We start from the raw sequence: 23,311 nt of genomic DNA on the forward strand, positions 1-23,311 counted from the left end.
GACTAACTGTAGAAGTAGCTGCGTGTGGGGAGGATAGTCCCCTGGGGAGGTAGGGATTCTGGAAGGATGAGATCAGGTGGAGCGGAGAGCTATAATAAGGATTTAATGTGCAATGGTAGTCCATCAGACAATCTGTGGAAAGATGAGTCACTTCACACAGCGAAATGGGAATTGTGGTGAAGCACATGTCTACTCAGAAAAGCCCAGAATAACAGAAGCTTGACATTGAATCCTAATTTTAATATCCTCTTCTAAATTAAGCAAAATACAATCGTTGGGGAGATTATAACAAAGCATTGGCCCCATTTGTTGAGCTCATTCACCAGTTGGTTTATTTACTCTACATATTTTTTTCCATTGAGCTATTTTATTTTGCTGGTTAAATAGTCCATGTGAGTGGCATAAAATTGTATCAACAACACCAACACATGTGGAGAATAACGTGGTAGTACCCACATTGCTTATATACAAGGTTGTATTTTCAGTTTTAAAAGTGAAGCTTTCAGCTGTTATTTAGTAACCAAACTCCGCACCTCAGAAAGGAAATTCCATTACTTTCAATCCAGAATTATTAGGATACCAACATTCAGCAATAAGTATGGTGAGACCTTGATGAAGGTCAGCCATGTTATGGGAAAAAAGTCTGATCATTACAGTTGTTCAAAACCAACCAAAGTTTGGACTCAGCAATACAGTAAATTGGGAACCTAATGCCCTGTGACTGGCCATGACTTTGCAAACTATCTTTCAGACTTCGTAAATTTTGGGAATGGAGTAAATGATGACTGAGCCCTTCCTGGTGGGAGGAGTTCAGTGGATTCTCTTCTGCTGGCAGGAGGATTGGCAATGGCTTGAGACTTTATAAAAGGTCACTTGCACTACAAGCCGGGTCATGGTGTGTAGTAGGAGAACCAAAAAAACAGAGTGGATATGCTTAAGATGTGCAGAAGCTTATTTTATATGATATGCATAATAAATGTGTATGTGGTGCTTTCGTAATTAAGAGAAAGATGTGATTTTTTTTAAACATCTATATGGACACCTTGAGATGTTCTCCCTATGTGAAAAGTGCTGTTTCAATATTAATCGTAAAATGATCTTTTCAAGATTCTGAACAGCATTCTACTGAATAATGGGAAATGGACTGAGATACAGTCTGCTTTTCTTCAAATAAAATGGTTTATCATTTTGCATTTTAATCCATTGAAAAAGTAATTTAATAGGATTAAAACTTATTTCAATCAGTTAATATTTGATAGAAGCTGTAGAAATAGGAATAGTAAATGTTATACACAAGTGGTTGACTCGTATTTATTCTTTGACACCTGATTTGTTTTAAATTTAGTCTGTCTTTAATTAAATTTCAGGGTAACAAACTCTGAAACACAAACTGTTTATAATATCATTCGAAGCTGCCCAGCATTTTCACATATCAATCCCAGCGTTAACATTTTTTTATATATAAGATGCTCCTCTCCCCAGGTTTCTCCAGCACTCTTGGGACTTGCTCTTTCACTTTCCTCAATCCTGGGGGATATTGCTTTTTGGCAAGCTTTCCTGCTGCTTGCCTAGCTTGGATCACCCTACCCATTAGGGCTTTGGTTTACAGGGTAAATAGGAACTGGGTGGGATAACTCCCCGCCCCTGATGACTGGTCTGCCCTTCCAGGTCCTGCCGATGAGTTGTCATCAGCAGTGCCCTGGAACATTGCGGACCCGCCTGTCTGAGGAACTGGACTAGAGACTGTCACACAGGGCTGGCTCGATTCTGACATTCCGTTGGCAGACATGTCACCTTGGGGCCAGTTCAGATCAGCTGATTTGTATGTAAATAGTGTTGCACCATGTGGAATTTACAGTCACAGAATTGAGAGTTCTACATCTCCCAGTTGTTAAAGATAAAGTGCTCCCATACCCAGAAGTTAATACAGTTTCTGTTTATCTACACACAATACAATTTACTGTACTTGATTTATTAATATTGCGTTTTCCACATTATGAGCTAAAAATGTAGCTTGCATGCGTGAGGAAGAAGGGAAATAGGGTATAGGCAGGGAAGATGGATGGGGGAATTGGGATGAATGGAAGTTTCCAGGGCACATTCTAGATGGGCCCAATGACCAGTTTTAGTGCTGTACAGTCTATGTAATTCTATGTAAAGAACAAAGAAGGCTGCTGTGTGAAATACAAATTATCTGTCAAGCATAAAGTTTTTCTGGTAGACAGATGATATACATTTCAAAATCGTTAATGCCTTGGATTTTACTTCAATCTCCTTTTTATATGGAAAGCCCAGTTTCCATTGATGCCTGGACCTGTTCAGATGCAGTTTGACTCAAGTTGGAGTCTTCAAGCTGCTGGTTGATCACAAAATCACAACTGCATTAAAAGTGGATTCCCAATGGCTTTCACCTTCTGTATTTAAATTTTTTAAAATCAATGCTTTCAGAAATCTATTCTGACCCAGTTAGAGCTGTAGGAGTTAATACAGGTTAATTCAGTGGTGACATTGATAACTGCAGCAAAGCAAAACTGGCATGTGGTCTGCAGTGAAGCCTTTTAGTAAATGGTCTTAAAAATGCAGGAACCTGTTTATTGTGGTAGAGTACAATAAAGAAATATGTTGCATTTGGGATCACACCTTAATCTTAAACTTTTTGAAAACATTTTTTAACATGTTTATCTGGGGGACATTATTAGCTGCAGTGCATCATTTCCATACTGGATTGGACCAGAGCTTCAGTCACACTAATGATTCAATGACAACCAGAGCGTGATATTAATCAGATAACTAGATCTGTGGAATCCTGTAGCCTCGCAAGCGAGAGAACTGGGTTCAATTCCCAGCAATGTTGGGCAAGTTTCTCTTCAACCGTGCCTTCAGCTCCCCTCTCAACTCTCTACCCCCTCCTCGCTCCCTCCCTTCCCTCCCCCTGACCATTTCCCCCCTGCTCGGGTCCCGACCCAACTGTCCAGCGCCTTGGGACGTCCTCCCAATGTGAAAGGCGCTCTATAAATGCAATCTTGTTGTTGTTGTTGTACTCCACATGTTTACCTCACAGTAAGTAGGAACCCGGTTGTTAGTCAATTGGAGGATCGCTTTTCCAGCGGCAATAAACAATTGGCTGCCGCGTTTCCCCCACAAAATTTACAGTCAATTCACTTGACATTATATTCTTTGAGACGTCTCAAAGCGTGATGAGGTGCTACATCAAATGCAAGGATTATTATTAGTAGTACTATTATTTCAAAGGCTTTTTTTGGCCTTCTTGGTGATTTGTCAATAAGCTGCTGCACCTGAGGCTTATTCATTCTAATCCATGCATTTGTTAAGGCATTTTATCATGTCAAAACATCTCAAAGGGCTTCGCAGAGTTTTCTGTCAAATATCGTAACTGTATTTTGTACAATATTGTCTGCCCTTCACAGCTTCAGTTACTTCTGTGCAGAAAATTCTGAAATTTAGCAATCGTCAAGCAAAGAGCTTTTGTCATCTCTGCCCAGTCCGCTCAACAGTGTCTTGCAGTGACTTCAAATTTGGGCTGATGTGCTTTTTCAGAATTTGTCATTGAAGAGTTGAGACAGAGAAAGGTCTTCAGTAAACAGCCAGAATATGACAGCAATGGAAGAATGAGTTCAAATCACTCGGTCTGTGTCAGGCACATATGACATTTAATTTCCTTATAGGTGCCTGGCCCCACTCTCTTCCTCCTTCATATTGCTGCCATTATCATAGCCTTGATCATGGCAGTCATTTAGGTCCAAACTTACAGAAGAAATGCTTCTGTCAATCCTTATCTAATTGTCATCACTTGTCAATCCCCAGCAAATGTTTTTGATGGTTGCTATGTGGGTAGAAATGCACAAAACTTAAAACCTACTAATATCTACTCTTAGTGCTTCTCACTAGAGAGTGACCTAAGGTTACTGAACATTTGTTATCTTTCTTCATGGGTCACACAACTATTTTTGCAATCTCGCCACGATTTAGCTGAATGATTGCACTGCACTGCCTATGCTCTTACCCAAATGATCAAATATTTCCTCCTCTTGTTCAGCCAGACTGGCTCACACTGCGCAATCATCTCCATTATGTGCAGTTTGTCCTGTGTACCACAGAAAGCACAGGTTCGCTTGACCAGAAACCCAAATATTTATTCAGAGTTTCTGCCAATGACAACATATTGTATTACTCCAGGTAAAATTATCAAACTATCATATTTTGCAACAGTAGTGTTTTTAGTGGGTCCCTGAGAAGTGTTTTGAGTCATTTCACTGTCACTTGTGATGGAGAATGATGTAAAAAAAAGTTTCCAAGGCCCACATGTGCATCTATCATTTCAGTTTATTTGTTGTTGAAATTTTTTGGGGGATGAACCTGACAAAATGTGCTCACAAAATCTTGTTGCTCATAATTACTTTCAAAAGATTTCAGACCTTTCCTCTGTTAATGGGAATTTGGCTGCCATTAGCATGTAACAGTTACATTTAGGGATCTGAGCTGGGGATGCAGCGAAGAAGCTTCCTCCGACCCTTTTGCAAAATCCAGAATCAAGCAGGTGAGGTGGATTTTGTGGTAAACACAGGAAGCAGCTGTAGGGAGGGAGAGCTCTGGCCTACACTTACCTGCGTCTAAGAACTCTAGAGACAGAGTCGGCTTCACAGAGAACACATAGATTTGCCAAGGCCCCTCACATGAGTACCTGGATTAAGCAGCTGGTGCTGAGTAAGCCTGGTACACGGTATTGGACTTGGACTTCGAGAACATTAAGGTGTCTAGGATGTCACGCACTGCCCTGTAAAGGTCTTCTCACCACACTGAAGGCAGATTCCCGCCAGATAGCTGATGAGGAAACTCTGAGGTTTGGGGCGACAGAGCCTAGAATCCACCTTAATTGGCCTGCAGAGAGGCAAGCAGCTGCTGCTTAAACTCTGTACCTCCAATTGATGGAATCATCATTCAATGGGAAGTGACGTGGGCCCAAGCTGCGGACAGGAAGGCTGACGTACACAGATCTAGTGTTTCCTTGATCGAGCCAATGTTTATTTATATGAAGTTAAGTTGTTCCAGCTGATCTGTGTTCGCCTTTCCCTCTCTGGTGTGAATTGGTTGTTGCTGGTTGAGTGGGCTTGTCAGAGTAATGGTGCAGCTGTGATAATTTATGTGTGCTCAGGAGATGCTCTTTGGTTACAGCTTTCTCCACTTTGTACATTAAATACACAGCAATGCATTGGATTGAAGTTTCAGTAATTTTTTACGATATGTGATGGTTGATCAATTCTGAATTGTAGATGGGTTTTAACAGCTGCTGATAAGCACAATAATTCTAATGGGCAAATGTTTGTTCCATCCAAACTTGGCTTTTAGATATGTGGTGTCAGGTTCATTACTGAGCTTCAGGGCCTTGAGAATATTTTAGGATGTTGACACCATCCACCCAGACCCTTTCCCCCGTTCAGACCTTTGGGTTTTCTTTGTTACATCACCCAGGAAACAAATAATATTTCCAATTGGTAAACAACCTGTCATGTCAAAAGGCCTCAAAGAGCTTCACAGTTAATTGCTGTCAAGTGTCGAGTCTGTGTATTTGTAGGCAAACCCAGCAGCCAATTTGCAAACAGCAAAGCCCCACAATCAGCCATGAAATTTATATTTAATGATGGCAGGTCTCACTGATGCGTTGGTAAGCTTCCCGCAGCTGTGGTCACCTTTCCTGTTCAAGTAATGGCTTGCAATTCAACTTAAATTGGTAATCTTTTATCGTGATTTAAAGATGAGTTGTGTGAACAAATGGAAAAATGCACACTGGTGCAGTCAGACGGGATCAGCTGAGATTAGGCCGAAGAAAAATCAATGGGCAAGTATTTGAGAAGCTTTACTGTGCATGTAGTCTGGGCATTTCACTTTTAGTATAGATGTTCATGCTCTAGTTCTAAGGTCTCTCACCTTGAACAGCACCAAAAGAAACCATTCTTTTAAAAAAAAACAATGATAGAAACAAATCCTTTCAGTGGAACCAGTGACAAAAGATGCTGTTGATTCTGCAGCTAATAAGCAGTATTTGCTTGCACTGCCGTGAATTTTCAGCAGCTGCAAGGTCAAAATTCTTGGGGCAGAAGACAATAAAAGAAATGGAAATTGAGAATAAGCCTCACACAGTGGTGATTTATTAAAACAGACGTTCTCTTCAGACAGTGGAACAAATCCAATTGGACCTAAATTGCCTTTTCAGTTTCCTGAATGCAGTCTTCAGTACCGGCTGAACAGTTTGGCTTCTATCAGAGCCATGTCCTTGCCGTTCCTTATGTCACCAAGCTCTTTGGGTTCTTTCTGGATTTTTAAAAGAATAATCAAATTTCAGATCAACATTAAATTCTGAACGGCATACTAACTCCTTTCTCTGTTACTCAGTAAATGTTCCTGCCTGCATCGTTATAAATTAATGAATATACAACAGAAGTCTCACTGGGCTTCTGATCTGATAAATGGTCTTTGTCATGTATTGACTCGCACAGTAATTTGTGTATCTGGAAGAGAGCATTTGAGGGCTCAGCAGTAACTTCTTAACCAGGCAGATTTCCACCACCTTCCCCAACACCCCCCCAACATCACCATGATCAAAAAAGTATATTTTCTACAAATTAGTTCACAAAAGCGCAATCCTCATTCTTTTTTGTCTTTAATATTCCTGGATGGTAAAATCTTTCTGAGAGAGAGAAGGAAAAACACAGCCATCCACTAGAAATAATGTATACAGCCAATTCACATTACAGTATATTGTGTGAAGCGCTTAACAACGTCTCGAAGAAGTGATAAGGTGCTATATCAAATGCAAAGATTATTATTTATTATAAAATGACTTCCTATTCATCCAACTTTTATTTTTGACAATACTCCATGTTGCTGTAGGTTGTTAGAGGCTAATCACAAGCGGCTTCCAAACACTAGAATGTTTCCCTCAGGATATGGACTATTTAAAATTAATTGCAATAACCAATGGGAAACACATACACTGTTCCTTTCCTTCTGCTGCTAAGTGGCCTGAGGTACCTCGCCCCCCTCCAGTGCATAAGCAGCAGCTCAGCAACCATTCTGCTCCACACAGCACTTAAGCCTCTTTATCTGCACTTATCCTTATAGCCGTTTGTTGCTAGCTCATTTCAAAGTTGACACAACATTAACACTGTGTCATCTGAGAATCCTTTCCACAAACAGTACCTGTTGCACCGGGGGATAGAATTCCACCTAGGTTCGTTTATTAACTCTTTCTTGGGGCTTGTTAATCATTTTAGAAGAGACCAAAAATGTATGACTTGTGTTATAGTCAAACATAATGCGGGAACATACAGGACCAGAAACTATTATGATCCATTTGACTGAGCACAATTATTTTTTAAAAAATAGATTTTTATCTTTTATACCCTACTCCTCGATCATGATTGTCTTGAATGTTATATGTATAGATACACATATATATATACACACACACTTTGGAGTTGGCGAGCTATTGAGGGTTAATACAGAGGGAGATGTGTAGCTAAGTTTTCAGGGGGGTAAGTGGCCCAGTTTATATTCCCATTTGTGTTTCCAGCTAATTATTGCACTGCAAGTACCCAACAAGTGCACTTTGAGATAAATAAGTGACAATTCACAAAAAAATCTACCTTATTATAATAATAATCCTTGCAGTTGGTATAGCGCCTTATCAAGTCGTCGATAAGTCTCAAAGCTCTTCACAGAATGTACTGTAAAGTGAATTGACTGTATATTTTGCTGGCGAAATGTGGCAACCGATTGCACACAGCAGAGGCGTGTGGAGTAAGAAAACTTGCCCAACATTTCGCCCTGCCGGGAATCGAACCCTGGTCTCTCGCTTGTGAGGCGAGTGCTCTAACCACTGAGCTACAGGACTCCATGATCAGATTATGTCCGATCTCATTTAGTTGTGTGAACTATGGGGGAACAGCAAAGCGCTACAAAGGGCTGACTTCTGCATCATCAGGTTACCGCTGATGTAACTTCCTGCGCATGCTTGCTGAACACAAGCACCACTGACATCACTTTCTTTGCAAAGTGACGTCAACAACACTTCCTGTAAATAGTAGCTCGGAGGTCAATGGTCATCTGCCTAGAAGTTGACTTTTTAGTGCTGTCGGTTGGCTAGACAGCGCCAAAAGATTCAACAGTAACAACATGGAAGGTGTATTGGAGCAATTCCACAGGACATCAATGCTCTCAGCAAGGCAGCACTATAGCAGTTGTGCAGCTAAAAAACAGTGTTTGCTTGTGCTTGCGCAGCAATTAAATTGAGTGTATTGCTGTTTGCTCTCAGATTTTCCTGATGCAGGTTCCAGCGGGACTTTTAGTTCAGCAGACTTTTAAGGACACAAAGGTGCTGAGGCGATTTGAATCATTACATTTCCCAGGCAGCGTTACACCAGAAATAACCTGTAAGATTTTTTATTTTCAACTATCTCAGAGCCATTTCACCTAAGTTGTATAGATTTCAAGGCAGTCCTCATATAAAATTGCAATTCTTAATGAATTTTATGGCATAAGTGAATTTATTTTTTGCTAGTTATTGCCGGCCTAATACAACTGCATTTTTTTTGTGGTTTCTAAGGCATAACATAAATGTGCTTGGTAATTGTATCTTTTGTTTTTTAGAAACCTGCAGGGCTTTCTGGCATAAAAATAAAATTTTGTAATTAAAAAGCAATTCCAGCCAGGAAACAGTGTTTTACTTCAATCTGTGTGACCCATTCATATTGTCAATATTGTCCCATCTATGAACGATCCAAAGCCCATCTATTCATCCACACTTCCTATTGCCTGATACCACTGTGAAATTAAATGTCAAGATCGTGTAGTAGTCTGTGGATGACTATGTTGTATTTAAAAAAAGTCTACAATTGCAAAGTTGTGGCTCAGTTGTGAACAAGATTTTGGCAAAAGGATTGGTCTACCTGCTTCATCTTCCACAGTCAGCAGGACTAGGCAAACCATTGGGTCAGCCTGGCTCAGTTAGGAGCACTGTCGTCTGAGTCAGAAGGTCATGGGTTCAAGATCTATATCTGGAGCTCGCAGTGTGGGCTGACACTCCAGTGTAGTGCTGGGGATGTGCTGCATTGTCAGAGGTGCAAGTGTTCGGATGAGATATGAAACCAAGTGCACGTTATAGATCCCAGCGCACAGAAGGGAGTCCTGGCCAACAAACCCACAGATGGGCGTATGTGCATCTTCGAGCACAAAATACAGTCATTCCACTTTACAATTATCCTGTGCAGGACTTTGGCACTTCCTCCTGCTGCGAAAGTGCTGTACCAAATGCAAGGATTATTATTATAAAATTGGTCATTCACTTTACGGCTGTTTCTGGGACACTGCGTTGTGCAAATTGGCAGCCACGTTTCGTCCACAAAAATATAGTCACTATCCTCCAATGTGAAAGGTGCTATATCAAATGTAAGGATTATTATTTTTTATTATTAACAATGAATTGACGTTTACATAGCGCTTTATATGTTGGGAGGACTCTCAAAGCACTTCAGATTGCTGACTGGAAGCCTGAGCAAGAGAGTAGGGAGGTGCCCAAAAACAAGAGGCTCTTTCGAAAGAATAGGTCATAAGGTAGGCTTTTGTCTGGCATGCTCCACTGACTTATCTGAAATGACAGAACTGCTCCTCTGAGCATTGTTAATGTAGCTTTGAACAGTTTGAACGCTGCGTAATTTCTGATGGAAATTCTGACATCTTTAATGTCCACATGAACGAATAGACGGGACCTCAGTTTCTCCAACTCAGCTGAAAGGACGACACCTCCAACATGTGCCGTCAGCATTACCTTGGAGTGTTGGCCTAACTGAGTTCAAATCCCAACGTGGGGCTTGTGCCGACAGCCTTCTGACGTAGAAGCGAGTGATATCAAGTGATCAAAGTCTGTCACCTGATTTCCTGAAACCTCCCATAACTTTGGAAATATAATTGCCATTTTGCCCAAGGATGTGGGAAACCAAGTAACCAAGGTGAGGTATATTAACGACTGCAGCAGGGAATATGTGCAATCCAGGTGCATAGAAATAGTTATTTTGAATTTCCTATTTTAAATAGGAAACATTTGAGGAAGCCACGGAGGACCAAGTCCGTTAAACGTCTGTGTACTTTGTTGTCATGCCCTTAGATTGTTTTTAAAACCGTCCATATAAGGACTAAATTACTCGCCTTCCTGGAAAGGAAATTAAATTGATATTAAACAAATGGCTTAAAGTATGTCTACAACATTTATAATTAGGCTTCGGAATGAACTATTTAAATTGGTTACACATTATGCAAATGCATTCACTGAGCTGCCAATATTCCTGTTGCACAGTGAGAGCAGCATTCAGAATGAGCTACAACAGTGACATAAGCACATGTGCCTGTGTATCATATTTCCCTGTCACTGCTGGTGCAACCCCAAGGGACATGGACACGCACCTGGGCAGATGGTCTCTCCTAACCCTCTGTTGTGTGGCTGTGGGAGAAGCAGGATGAATACTTGTTGGCAGCTAAGTTATGGATCCATTCCATGAGGCTTCATCCACCCAATTTTCTTGCATCTTCTGAAGAAAGTGACTTTGGCAATGGGTAAGTTATGTGTGTACAAACCAGTGATGCACTTACATATCTCCAGTGTTTCAGAATCCACTATGGGGTGTGAAGTGGAAGATTTCCCAACAGCAGGACCCTAGACCATTACAGAAGTGGTTCTGTAGTATACGATAGACCATCATTCACCCTTTCTTCCTCTCTCCCACCACCTTAGCTGCAATGAGGTACTGCCCAAATGTGTTTGAGATATTTACTGATTGTTTTGTGACATGAGTGTACCAGCTCTGCGTTTGCAATAATAACACTAATAATCCTTATATTTGATATGGCACCTTTCACGTCAGGAAGATGTCTCAAAGCGCTTCACAGGTTTTATTGTAAACAACAACAACAACAAGATTGCATTTATAGAGCGACTTTCACGTCGGGAGGACGTCCCAAGGCGCTGGACAGTTGGGTCAGGACCCGAGTGGGGGGAACTGGTCAGGGTGAGGGGAGGGGGAAGGGAGGGAGCGAGGAGGTGGTAGAGAGTCGAGAGGGGAGCTGAAGGCACGGTTGAAACGAAGTGTAGTGTAGTAACTCTATTTTGTAGACAATTGTGACAGCCAGTTTGCATACAGCAATACCCCATAAACAGCCATGATCTGAATGATCAATTTTATTTGGGAAGAAACTGGGAGAAACTCCCTTCACTTTTCAAATAGTGCATGGGATTTTTAACATTTATCTGAACAGGCAAACAAGACCACAGTTTAACCTGAAGCACAACACATCCAACAGTGTTGAGTGTAGACTGTATGAGCTTTAAGTCCCAACATAGGCCTGGACCCACAACTTTCTGACTCAAGAGTGGCTCAGTGAGCCAGACTGACACACATATTCCTTTCTCTCATCATGTGGCACACATTGTTATGTTGTATTGTGAATCAAGGAAATACTGTGAGACTATTTCTGTTGGAATTAAAGTTTCCAACAGCAAAAAATTGTGCTTTGAAAACCAAAGCTCTGACGGATTGTTCAAATTGTGCTTTGACAAGTTAACAGCTTGATCTTTGCCGCTAGCTGGTAAGGGACCAGGTGTTGGGAATCTCTGCTTTGTGTCTTGCAATAAAAGGAGGATAGTTTGATGGTTTGTTTCAGTGTTTACTCAAGGTGATTGAAATTGAACACCTTGTAATATCTGGTTTATCCACAGCTGTAACAAGCCCAAAAATGGCAAGTGTACATTAATAATGTATTATTTTATTGCCTTGCGTAGCTACAATGAAGAACTGGAGTCTCGTGGAGCAAGGAGACGAAAAAACTTTTTAACGTATAATAAAATATATTAATAAATGTTATCATAAAATTATCCTTACATTTGATATAGCGCTTTATCACATCATCGAGCGGTCTCAAAGCGATCCACAGGATATACAGCAAAGTGGAATAACTGCGTATTTTATGGGCAAAATGTTGAAATTTAAGTTAAATTCTATGATTTTCCTTTTATTTACCTACAGAATACAACAATGAATGTAGGGTATTCGGGAGTTAATACTGGGAACTCAAATATTTCAATCCAGCAAATCCTGCTTGAATTATATATTTGGGTTCTTCCCAGGGTTGGGGGGGAGGTCAACAGTAAACTCGATTCACATCATTTCTGTTCTTTTCCCTTTGCTCGGGGAGGGAAGCTGTGGTGACTGCAGTCTCTCACTGGCTCCATGCCTGAACCACCTAACTCAGAGCAATCATGTGTTGAACCTTGGATCTAATTGGTCTCTGCTGTGGCTCAGTAACAACAACAGCTGCCATTTATACAGCACTCCTCATGCAGGTAGCGTTCCAGAGCGCTTGACAATGGCAGAGCACGGTGCTGAGCCAGGGAGGTGACCGTAGGCACAGTCGAATAGGAAGGAGCAACCTGAAAATGGGAGAGGAAGGATAGAGGAAGAGTGTTCCAGTACCTTCCTGGGTTGTGCATCGTGTATCAGCTGCTGAAGCCAAGAATGAAGCTTAGCTGAATTACAGTGCTTGTTTGTTTACATTGTATTTCATACTACACTTGTATTGTTCTATCAACCACTTTGTCTTACACATGTTTAGAATCATACTGTTTTACTCTTTCAGCAGCAAAGAATGATTTGAAGCCGGGGCACCGAATTTGAAGGAGTAAATTGATCCCTCAATTTTGCTGGCAATAGTAAAGCATTCACTGAACCACTTTGGCAGTTTATCACATAATCAGAGTTGCTAGATTGAATTACAGTGCCGACAATTCACTCCCAGACATCTAGTGTTCCATACCCAGCAACTGCTGGAATGTGAATATGGGTGCATTCCATCTCATCACTCGTTCTGGCTACCATGTTATGATTATACTTTTGTGGAACAGGCTATCGAGGGAAGCACCTGAGCAGGTTATTGTCAACAAATATAGAGGGAATTAAATAGCCATTTGGTAAAGAATTCACTTGCAGTGTGTGACAGATAGTGTAGTATTTTTCAGTTCATATTTATTATTTGATTTGTGACCGGGGCGTAGTCTTTTTCTGGTCTATGTTGCTTGGGAACCTGCAGATTTCCTATGAACTATTACCTTCTACGTCTTCTGATTTCCTTGGATAGAGCAATGAAATGAAGGAAAGATGTTTTTATTGCCTTTTTTTTTAAAAATTGATATTTTAATTCTTTCCAGCATAGCAGAGAATTATTGCGTAGCAGTATTTTAAATGTATTCGATTTATAAATGATTCGCTATAGAAGAGAAAATCACTTTAGATGATTGTTAAATTCTCTTAACTGCGCAAACGGGTCAAACGGCTTCCTTCTGTGCTGTAAATTTCTAATGCTTCTAAGTGTGCCTCTGAGCAGACTGTTTTTCTGCCAGACAAAAGTTTTTTTTATGATGTAGAAGTATTGTTTGCTGAGCAGTTGATGTAACATTACAATCTCATATTAAACTCAAGCTCCTACGTTAAAGCTTTTCCCCTTCATTCTGGCTATAGATTCACGCTCTTGCACCTCTCTATTTCTGTGATGTTCTGTCTCACTTCTGTCTTTAAATCTCACCTAAAAACCTTCTTCTTTGACCGTGCCTCAGTTACATTTTTCTTTGTTTGAAAGAGAACTTCAAGAGGGTATATCCAAACAGATATTGAAGTGTAGGGATTGACGAATGAGTTGTAATTACAATCAACATGGCTTCTAAACGCTTGGCGTTTGACACCTACGCATGATTATGTTCTGTGAATTAGCTGAAATCTGTTAGTGCCACAAATAAACATTTTCAGACCTTCACAGTTACCTCATTACTCAAGGCTTCATTTTTTTTTTCCTTTTCAATTATGTTGAAAAACGTGGTGGTGCACTGTTGAGTAGACACCAGCTAATCCTGTCTGATGTTGGCTTTAGATTGTAACAATCCTGTTTTATTGAATTCTACATTTATTAGTAATTCTACTGATACTCAATTTGGGTACAGAAACGTCCCATAAACAGCCATGAAGTGAATGATCCATTTTATTTGGGGGGATTTGTTGGCCAAGACACCGGGAGAAACTTCCTTCTCTTTTCGAATAATGCCATGGGATCTTTATAATGTCCACCTGAACAGACAGGTGGGACCTTGATTTGATGTCTCATCTGAAGAATGGCACCTCTTGTAAGTCTAGACTATGTGAGTTGAAGTCCCAACGTGAACCCACAAGGCTTGAGGCTTGAACCCACAACCTTCTGACACGGAGCCAACCTGACACACATTTCTGCTTGTAACAATGCAGTACAATTTGATAACTAGTCAAATAATTAAATATTCAGTGACTGCTTTCAGCTAGCACATGCTGCTGCTAAATTGGATTCCCTGTGGTCATATTGATTGGAGTGATCACCTTTTGTTCCTGGGCTTTTTGCCGAGTGATTATTTATGTCTTAAAGAACAGATATTTAATCAAATTATCCCTTTGGAAAATATTGGATCTGAAATTAACTGAGCTCCATTCACTGGGTTAATTGGACATTTCTGAATGGTTTTCTTGATTACCCAAATTTCTTCAGCAATATAACAAGGTAATTGAAGTCTACAATCTTTACGGCTTTTGCCTAGTGCAGTTTTCTTGGAAAGTAAAATTGTGATACACTTTGAGTTGAGCCTGCAGCCCGCTTGCTGGTACTAATATCAGAGTTTTTAATATTCTGTGTAATAAAACTCGCTGTCCTCCAAGACAGTCTTCCTGAGGATGTTGGAATAACGGCTGCCTTCTTCTGCAAGAGCATTGTTCAAGCTTTATTTCAGACTAATGAGTCCTGTGGAAATGATGAACATTTGTAATATTACAATCCATAATAATCCTTGTGTCTGACCCTCGCAATCCATCTCAGACCCTCTGAGCTTCTATTAACAGTTTTCCAGCACGACTAGTCATAACGTTCAGGTGGAATGTGGAGCATACGGATGGTTTTGAATATTCTAACAACTGCTATGCTTGGGCAAAGGTTTCTGACTTTTCCAACACTTTCTCTCGTCAGGGGAGTAATGTAATGGAGGAACTGGACCTACAAGACCTTGGAATTCATGATGCAGGACATCGGCGAAAAATTCTTCAGGCTGCACGCTCTCTTCCTAAGGTAAGGCTCATGGGGTTTTTGTGTTCATTCAGAAAGATTCAATATGAGCAACGAGGTGTCATTATCACTAACTGGATGTTTTATTTCCAAATTCTGAATAAACAATATACAACACTGAACTTCCACTAACCTAAGTCAGGTGTCGTTAGCCGTCGCTTTCATTCTTCTAACATACCACATGTAGGTTTTGCTAACATTTTATATATTTAGTCATTCAGCATTTTAGCATCACCCAGCTCCGCGACTGTCTCACACCGCAGGCCACCGAAACACTCATACATGCTTTCATTACCTGCAAAGAAAAGGCTGTGCACAGGTTCCTGGTTTTGTCATTGTTCTCTTGAGTGCAAAATACCATTCAGCTGCAGCAGCTGTTCCTTGATGATGTTTGTGAAGCCTCCAGCTGACTCCAGGTCAGGTCCACCACCTTCAACCAGTAGATCACAATCACATGTGGATTAAAACATCACTGAATCAATGCACAAAGTAAATGAAGCTATTTCAAGTGAACGGTTTCTGTAACTGAGTTTGAACTCGTCTTCATGTATTGCCTGTCAAGTCCTGGATGAGCTCCAACTTTCTTCAGTGAAACCTGAGGCATTGACAACATCAACCTGAGTGGATGCTCACTTCACATTGCAGCGCTGGTGCTGAAATTAGATGCCTTGTTTGACTCCCAGCTGTCTTTCAAACCCCACATTAGCCCTTCTACTCATTTAACTTTCTCTCAACTCCGTAATATTGCCCACCTTTGCATCTCCCCCCGGGCTGCTAAAACCCTCATTCACGCTTTCATCACATCCAGGCTTGACAATGTTGATGCTCTCTGCTCACTAGACTCGCCAGGATAAGCTGCTGACTATCCAGACCTGTGCACCCGTGTTGCCTCCTACAACACTTTCCCACTCCACCTCGAGCCTACAAGCTTACTGACCCAGTTACTCCCTTCACTCAGCGAACCTGCTTCATGTCTCCTGATCTTTCTGCCCTACTGGAGGGTGAGCTTGCAGGCTTCCTGGCATCGCTCTCTTGAACTCACAGGATTTGGGAGTGAAGCCTGTTTAGTCTGAAATCTGTTTAGTGACGTCTTTAGAGGGAGGTTTATTTAGTGACCAGGTTGCAGCTCTGGCATAGTTCTGAAGTTTGATTGTTCAAGACAGACTTTACAATTGCAGATTGAACTTGAAAATCAGATGGTTATTAACCATGTTTTACGCTAGGCGTAACACAAGCTGAAGGGATGGAAAAGAAAGGACAAAGACAGCTCTGAGTCCCCAGTGGCTTGGTGATATTCTCGGTTTCTCAGATCTGTAGTTCAGATTATTGAACAACTTTTTACACAGAATTACATAGAGTGATACAGCATGGAAATAGGTCATTTGGACCAAATAATGTAGCAACCCCCAGCACTGCATTAGTGTGTCAGGTTAGACCATATGGGTTCCAAGGCTTATGGCATTGAATAGCCTCCACAAGTTTGCATCGAATCCACACAATTCCTGCTCCGCTCACACATCCCCTCACAATGCTGCTTAACCTTTAAAAACATATAAACCCGATATTGACAATTCTCAGGGGCTCAGAAACAGTCTTCACTCTCAACAATAACTGAACAATAACAAATGGTTTTTCTTCTTGCCCCAGCACGGTCACCTGCGGGGTACCCCAAGGCTCCAACCTTGACTCCTCTTCCTCATCTATATGCTCCCTCTCAGTGATGTCATCTCCAGACACAGGGTTAACTTCCACATGTATGCGATGACACTCAACTCTACTTCTTCTCCTCCAGCTGTGACCCTCAGTCCTCTGATGTTTTGTCAGCTCGTCTGTCGGACATCAGGAGCTGGATGAGCACAAATTTCTTGCAGTTAAACATCAACAAGATGGGAAACCATACTCTTTGACTCCCGTTGACTTCCCTGCGGTTCCAACCTCCTCAACCTACCCAATCTGTCCTTAAAACTCTCTGAACCCGCGGGCAACTTAGGTATCAGGTTCGATCCCCAGTTACCCTTCTTCTCCCACATCCGGTCCCACATTGGAAGTGAATAATTGAAGGCCCATTGTTGACCAACTTACCTCACATTCCGTACCTAATTCATGGTTTCATGATACTAACGACAGAGCGCAGGCTTCTCTTTGTTAAAACATTCAGCTCCCAAATTTGCTTGAATATTTTGTTTAACCTTTTGTAGGTATAATTCATGAAGACTCCTAGAATTAATGAATGTGAGAGTGCTTGTTTGGCAAAGGTGCTTTTAGCACCAGTGATACTACAATAAAGGAGGATTGAGGCAGAAAGACAGTGTTAGGATTTGAGAGAATTATTACATATGAGTGGTTTAACATACCAGTGGAAACCTGCTGTGTTAATGGCTTCAGCAAGTCAACCCAGTTAAATTTCTGTAGAAATGCCTCTTGTGAACATTCAGCAAATGTTCTGTTTGCTGGGATTTTGACTTAATTTGCTTCACCTAGTTTGGGGTGTAACGGGAAAGTGTGATTCATTTTGCTAAATTATGGGTTTGCATCTCATGACACCAAGTCAAGTGTTAAAATAGCCCCAGTGAAATAAACCTGAGATGAGGGCGTATTTTGAGTGCATCAGTGCCACTAAATTACAGATCTGTGCAGTTGATTTTCATTAGATTCTGTTACTGACTGAGCTTCAGGATTGCACATCAGCAATTCTGGTGGAAAGCAATAAAAAAAAGTCTCCACTGCAATAGTTCATATCAAACGAAGCTGGTCCCTCAGGGCCATAGGTAATCTAATGGAACGTTTCAAATAAAATATGATTTCAACTGGTTCCAATGTTCTGTGGCATGAAATAGCAGGACACACGTTCACCCCTGGCCATTTGCAAACTTTTGCTGTGAACACAACTAGATCTTTGTGTCTTGCTTAAGCCGGCGAGTAAACACTGTGCTACCTTCTAAAGTAATTTGATCCATTCCACACTGCTTTCACTGGAGAACTACATTTCAGAATGAAGCCATGTCATTGGAAGAGCAGATTCGCTCATAAAACTGTAACACATGTATTTGAAGTAAAAGGAAGAGAATAACCTTGCTTGCTTTCTGTCTAAGAGGTCAAGCTTATCACCAGCAATGACACACAGGCTGAATGGCCTCATTCTGTGCTGCCTTCGTAGACTCTGATTGCTGTTTTATTATTCTTATTTCAGATAAAGCCACTCGGTTGTGATGGGAGCAGCGGGACCTCAATCTCGGCGTGGCTGGAATCGCTGGGATTGCACGATTACATTCAGACCTTTGTGTCCAGCGGATATAACTCTATGGACTGTATCAAAAACCTCTGGGAATTGGAGATTGTGAACGTAGGTCAAACAAACACTTTTGAACCTCTTTGAAGAAGTAATGTTCCCCGGAGTTAGCTGTTGCTTAAAACTCACGTACTGATGCCACGTTGCTGAGTGCTGGCCGTTACACTGGTTACATGGGAAGGAGTTATTAGGCTGTAATTCATTTGAGGGATTCTGAAGATATCCTAAAGTCACAAGCAGTACTTAAGTGGTTGATGAATGTCGCCAGACTGTTAGGCTGAGTTATGACCTTCAGCGCACTCCCCCACAATCTCTTCCTTTTTATGTGTAAATGTATAATCATTTTTCTTTTGCAAGGATCAGCATTCCCTTTGTCATTTGTGGGAAGGTTTTGTGAGATTTTTGAGAGCAGCTTTGCTCCCAAGATTGTCTTGAATTTGCCTATCTCCCTTTGTGGCCTTCAGCTATGTGTTAGCGTGTGGCTCTGAAAGCCATGGTGATGCAGAGGGAACAAGCTTTTCTCATAATTGTTGCACCATATTTACAGCTTCAGTATTTGTCAAATTAACTGGGCAAATCTGTTTTGGTTCACATTATTATGACTACATTGGGATATGACAACATAGTGTAACCCAAGAAACTAAGAGAAAAATATTAAGTGGAGTGCTTCCAATTAGAGTCCTTTTTTTCGGTTTATGCAGTACCGTTAGAAGACTGCTACACACTGCTACACAGTGAACTTTGTGATGATTTAACAATAATAATCCTTCCATTTGATAACGCCTTATCACGTCTTCGAGGCATCGCAAGCGCTTCACAGAATATACTGTAAAGTGAATTGACTGTATATTTTGTGGGCGAAATGGGGCAGCCAATTGTACACAGCAGTGTCCCACAAACAGTCGTGGATTGAGTGACCAATTTTTTTTTGAAGGACTTATTTCCCAGGAAAAGCGATCCATCAATCGACTAGCTACCGGGTTCCTACTTACTGCCAGGTGAACAGAGATGTGTGGAGTAAGGAAACTTGCCCAACGTTTCGCCCTACCGGGAATCGAACCCAGGTCTCTCGCTTGTGAGGCGAGTGCTCTAACCACTGAGCTACAGGACTCTGTCATTAATATTAAATAAGGCAAAAATAATTTGCTGTTAATTTAATTCAGTGCTCCTTCCCCGGTCCCTATTATTGGTAGTCCCACAAGCAATGGCATTTTTCTATTATGCGCAATTTTTTTTAAAATCTCCAATTTTCTCCGCTCACCTCTTTCTCTCGAATGCTCCTTGATTTCCTTGCCACTCTTCTGTTGGGGTTTGGTTCCACACTCATTGTATAACCATTTGAAGTTAGTCTTCCTTCATCCAACCTTTTTTAATTGTTTGTCTTCTCTTTCCAATTTAACCAAACGAACAGCGCTCTCATATTGGTTTCAAGGAATTTAACCAGAGGAGCCATTGAGACTGCAATTACACTTCTACCCCATCTCTTGGCAGTTTACTGTCATCATCCCACTAAGTAGGCATCTCCTCAAGGTCTCTTCTGAAGGAGGTCTCCCCCCAGTATACAGCATTTAGAGTAGTAGTTTAAATCTATAAGTGAACATTAATGACCAGATATTTATTTATCCTCCACATACTCTGTAGATTTATGTTTCAAGTTTTGCCAATGAGTATTACTGCCATCCTTAAATAGTTTGCTTGCCCTTCCCTGCAGAGCGTCTCTAACTTTACATCAGTAAGAATGCCACCAGTTAATGATCTGAAAACCAATGACAGCTATTAGCTAAAGTAGAAAGATGCTCAAACCTCTGTTTCTGTAATAATACGTCATCTCACAGCAAAGGTACTTTCTGCATTATGGTTATTATTTTGAATCACAGACCGCTCAACACTGAAAATAGCTTTAGGTAGAATTGCCAATCAACTAACAACGGGATTCCTACTTACTGCTATGTAAACAGAGGTGTGTGGAGTAAGGAAACTTGCCCAACATTTCGCCTTGCCTGAGAATCAAACCCAGGTCCTCTCGCTTGTGAGGCGAGTGCTCTAACCGCTAAGCTACAAAAATGTGACATTCTCATCTGCTAGCCATTGTTGAAGGAAAGACCATAATTGTTTTTGAAGTGGATTTAGATTGATACTTAAATAGGAGTAATATTAAACAACATCAGGTGAGCAAGCAAAAGCTGGCTCATGGAGATAGAAACAGGACGGACTTGATGGGCAGAATGGTCTTTCTCTGCAGTAACATTCAAAGGTTCTATTTTCTGTTATCAGTAATAATAATAATAATCTTGCATTTGATATAGCACTTCTTCTAGACGTGAAAATAATACCAGCCCTGCCTCCAGCTTCACAGGACAGGTCTGGCTTTTCAAAAATGTTATATCCTCAGCCTCATCATGTGCCAATTGGGCCTCTCAGCCACGTTTCTGTAATATTGCTAATGTCGACATTTTCACTATTTCATCAGTAAGGACACATTTAAAGATACGCTTCCAACTCCTCTACTCACTATTTGATTTCTATCATAAGCCAAAATCCTCATCTTTTTCATAAAATATAAAGCATTTTCAACACGTGAAGTCAAACATGCCATAGATGTGCTAAGAAATCAAATAAGTATTTATAAAAACTATTCATAAAATAATAATAATCAAAATGCAAGGATTATTATATTATTATAACTAATTGTTTTGTACGTGTCTGTGATGATAAAACTGCACAGCTTTCTAAAGGAGAGATTTATCCCTCCACCGCAACCGAATCAATAAATGCTGCTTGTTTGCTCAAGTTCTAGAATCCTCTAATAGATATCTTTTGTTTTAGGTATTGAAGATAACCTTATTAGGTCATCGGAAACGAATCTTGGCATCCCTTGGAGACAGACCTTACGAAGAACCGCCACAAAAACCACCGCGAACATCCCAACTCCGGGTAAGAATGGGTTGACTATTTATTGGGCTAATGTGCATACATACCTGTACTCAATTGGCAGAACATTTCATAACAGTGATTGAATTTAGATATTTTGATATCAGCCTGACTTGGTTGGTAGTGCTCAGGTGATAAGAGTTGGACATCTGTGGGTTCCCAGCCTATCTCAGGAATTTGAACTTGGTCCTGGCTGACATTCCAGTGCAGTGCTGGGGGCAGCAGATAAATCAGACCACATGCAGCCGGCATTTGAGAAGCCAAAATGACCAATTTCTAAGTCAATTTCACTGCCAGTGATGCCACTTCCTCGCACACATAATGACTCGGAAAACGGCCTTTCTGGCTTTCTGTGTGCCAGCCGGCGTTTTGAAGCATCGATGGAGCCAGCACAGGGATTTAGGATTTTTTGGTAAACAACGTTTAATTTTTTTCACTGCTTGCAACACCAGAATGGATGGTGGGAGCTGGAAGACAGGGAGGTGAAGGGACTTAAAGCTCAAATAGGCTGAAAATAGTAAAACTACAGTTAGAAAGATAGAATTGGAAAAAAAGAGTTGAGTTCTATACTGTAGTTGGCACAGGCTTCCAAACCCTCCAGTGGCCGTGCCTTCAGCTTCTACGACTTTTAACCTCGGCCTCAATCACTCCGCCTCACCCCCTCTTTATCTGTTGTTAAATTCCACATAAGACTTAACTCATGTCCCCTTTCCTCTTGCTCGGCGTTTAACCCTGCCACAGTACAGCTTTCTGAGACACTATCCAGTGTGAAGAATGCTGTGTAAATGCAAATTGTTGTTGTTTATTTTCATAGTTTAGGCTCATGAATGTGCCCAGATAGTTCAGTAGCTATTACTGTAATGTTGAGTAAACTTTTAGCAGCCGAGTGGTTAAAATCCCTTTGCTTAGTGTTGTAATTAAAATAAATTCTGTTACATTACACTAAACTAGTCACATAATCATGGCAGCGATGTCAATATTGTGCACACTAGTGATTCAATTGCAATCGACATCAGACATACTAAAAATACTAGGAAATCCCCTGTGATTGAAGATAACATACCCTTGGCGTGGGGAATATTGACAGACTCAGCTTCAGTCTCTCATCCTAACCGCTTGATTCTTGTTACCATGTAACACACTCCCAGCCAATTCACCACTTAATGGTATGTTGCTGTGTTTAGCATCAAAGCTCTAAATTAGGATTAGTAATGCAACCATCTTCCTTGTTGCTAAGTGCAATGTCCTGCATAATAAGCCTTGCATTTGATACAGCTCCTTATCAAAAGTTTCAAAGTGCTTTATAGGATTTACTGTGAAGTGTAGTGACTGTGAAATTGAAGGCAAAAATTGGTACAGTAAGTGCCTCAGCTGTTGGTGAATTCACATCAGCAGCTTCTAGATACCGTGTCAATAGGGAGGTTTGAGATAACTGGAGAGATGCTGGCGTTCCCATCAAGATCTGTAATGTCTAATATTGAACATCTAGTGAATGATGACGTTTAACTTAGAATCCAAACATTCTGCTCATTACCAGTATATTATTTCAGACTTGAATGCGGAACATTTTCAGCAGGTAAGAAACTTTATCTCAGATGAAAATAAATTCAGGCATTTGGTCTATCAAAACTGGCCTTTGGAAATGGATTTTAATGGACTTTAATGCCTACAGCTTCCCATAAGATAACCTCCTGATCTTTACTGTTGGAGTCAAACTGAGGGCAACAAGCACATGGCCTTACAGAGGAAGAATCATGAGCAGCAGTTCGTCCACTGCTATTCCTTGGGCACTGTCCTTGTAGCCTGACTATGCCCAGGACTGGCTGATATCTTGGATGAATGCACTTTCCTCCATGTTTACTGGAAAGTCACCATCGGAGGAGAACACCTTGTCTT

The 23,311-nt window shown here is 40.9% G+C and overlaps 1 protein-coding gene and 2 non-coding genes across 5 annotated transcripts in view; 1 reads left to right on the forward strand and 2 right to left on the reverse strand.

Moving 5' to 3' along the window:
* The window catches only part of anks1ab (ankyrin repeat and sterile alpha motif domain containing 1Ab), a 197,066-nt gene that overhangs the window by 130,806 nt on the left and 42,949 nt on the right, over window positions 1-23,311 (forward strand). For all 3 annotated transcript variants that reach the window (XM_042342162.1, XM_007894134.2, XM_042342163.1), the window contains 3 exons: window positions 15,100-15,198; window positions 18,386-18,538; window positions 21,311-21,418. In XM_042342162.1, coding sequence (XP_042198096.1) covers window positions 15,100-15,198; window positions 18,386-18,538; window positions 21,311-21,418 — 360 coding nt within the window. The remainder of the gene's footprint in view (window positions 1-15,099; window positions 15,199-18,385; window positions 18,539-21,310; window positions 21,419-23,311) is intronic.
* trnav-cac lies at window positions 7,841-7,912 on the reverse strand. The gene has a single exon. It is a non-coding gene; the product is annotated as a tRNA-Val (tRNA).
* Window positions 19,524-19,595, reverse strand: trnav-cac. Its single transcript has one exon. It is a non-coding gene; the product is annotated as a tRNA-Val (tRNA).

Source organism: Callorhinchus milii, unplaced genomic scaffold, assembly GCF_018977255.1.
Source record: "Callorhinchus milii isolate IMCB2004 unplaced genomic scaffold, IMCB_Cmil_1.0 Scaffold19, whole genome shotgun sequence".
In the NCBI taxonomy this organism is placed as follows: Eukaryota; Metazoa; Chordata; class Chondrichthyes; order Chimaeriformes; family Callorhinchidae; genus Callorhinchus; species Callorhinchus milii.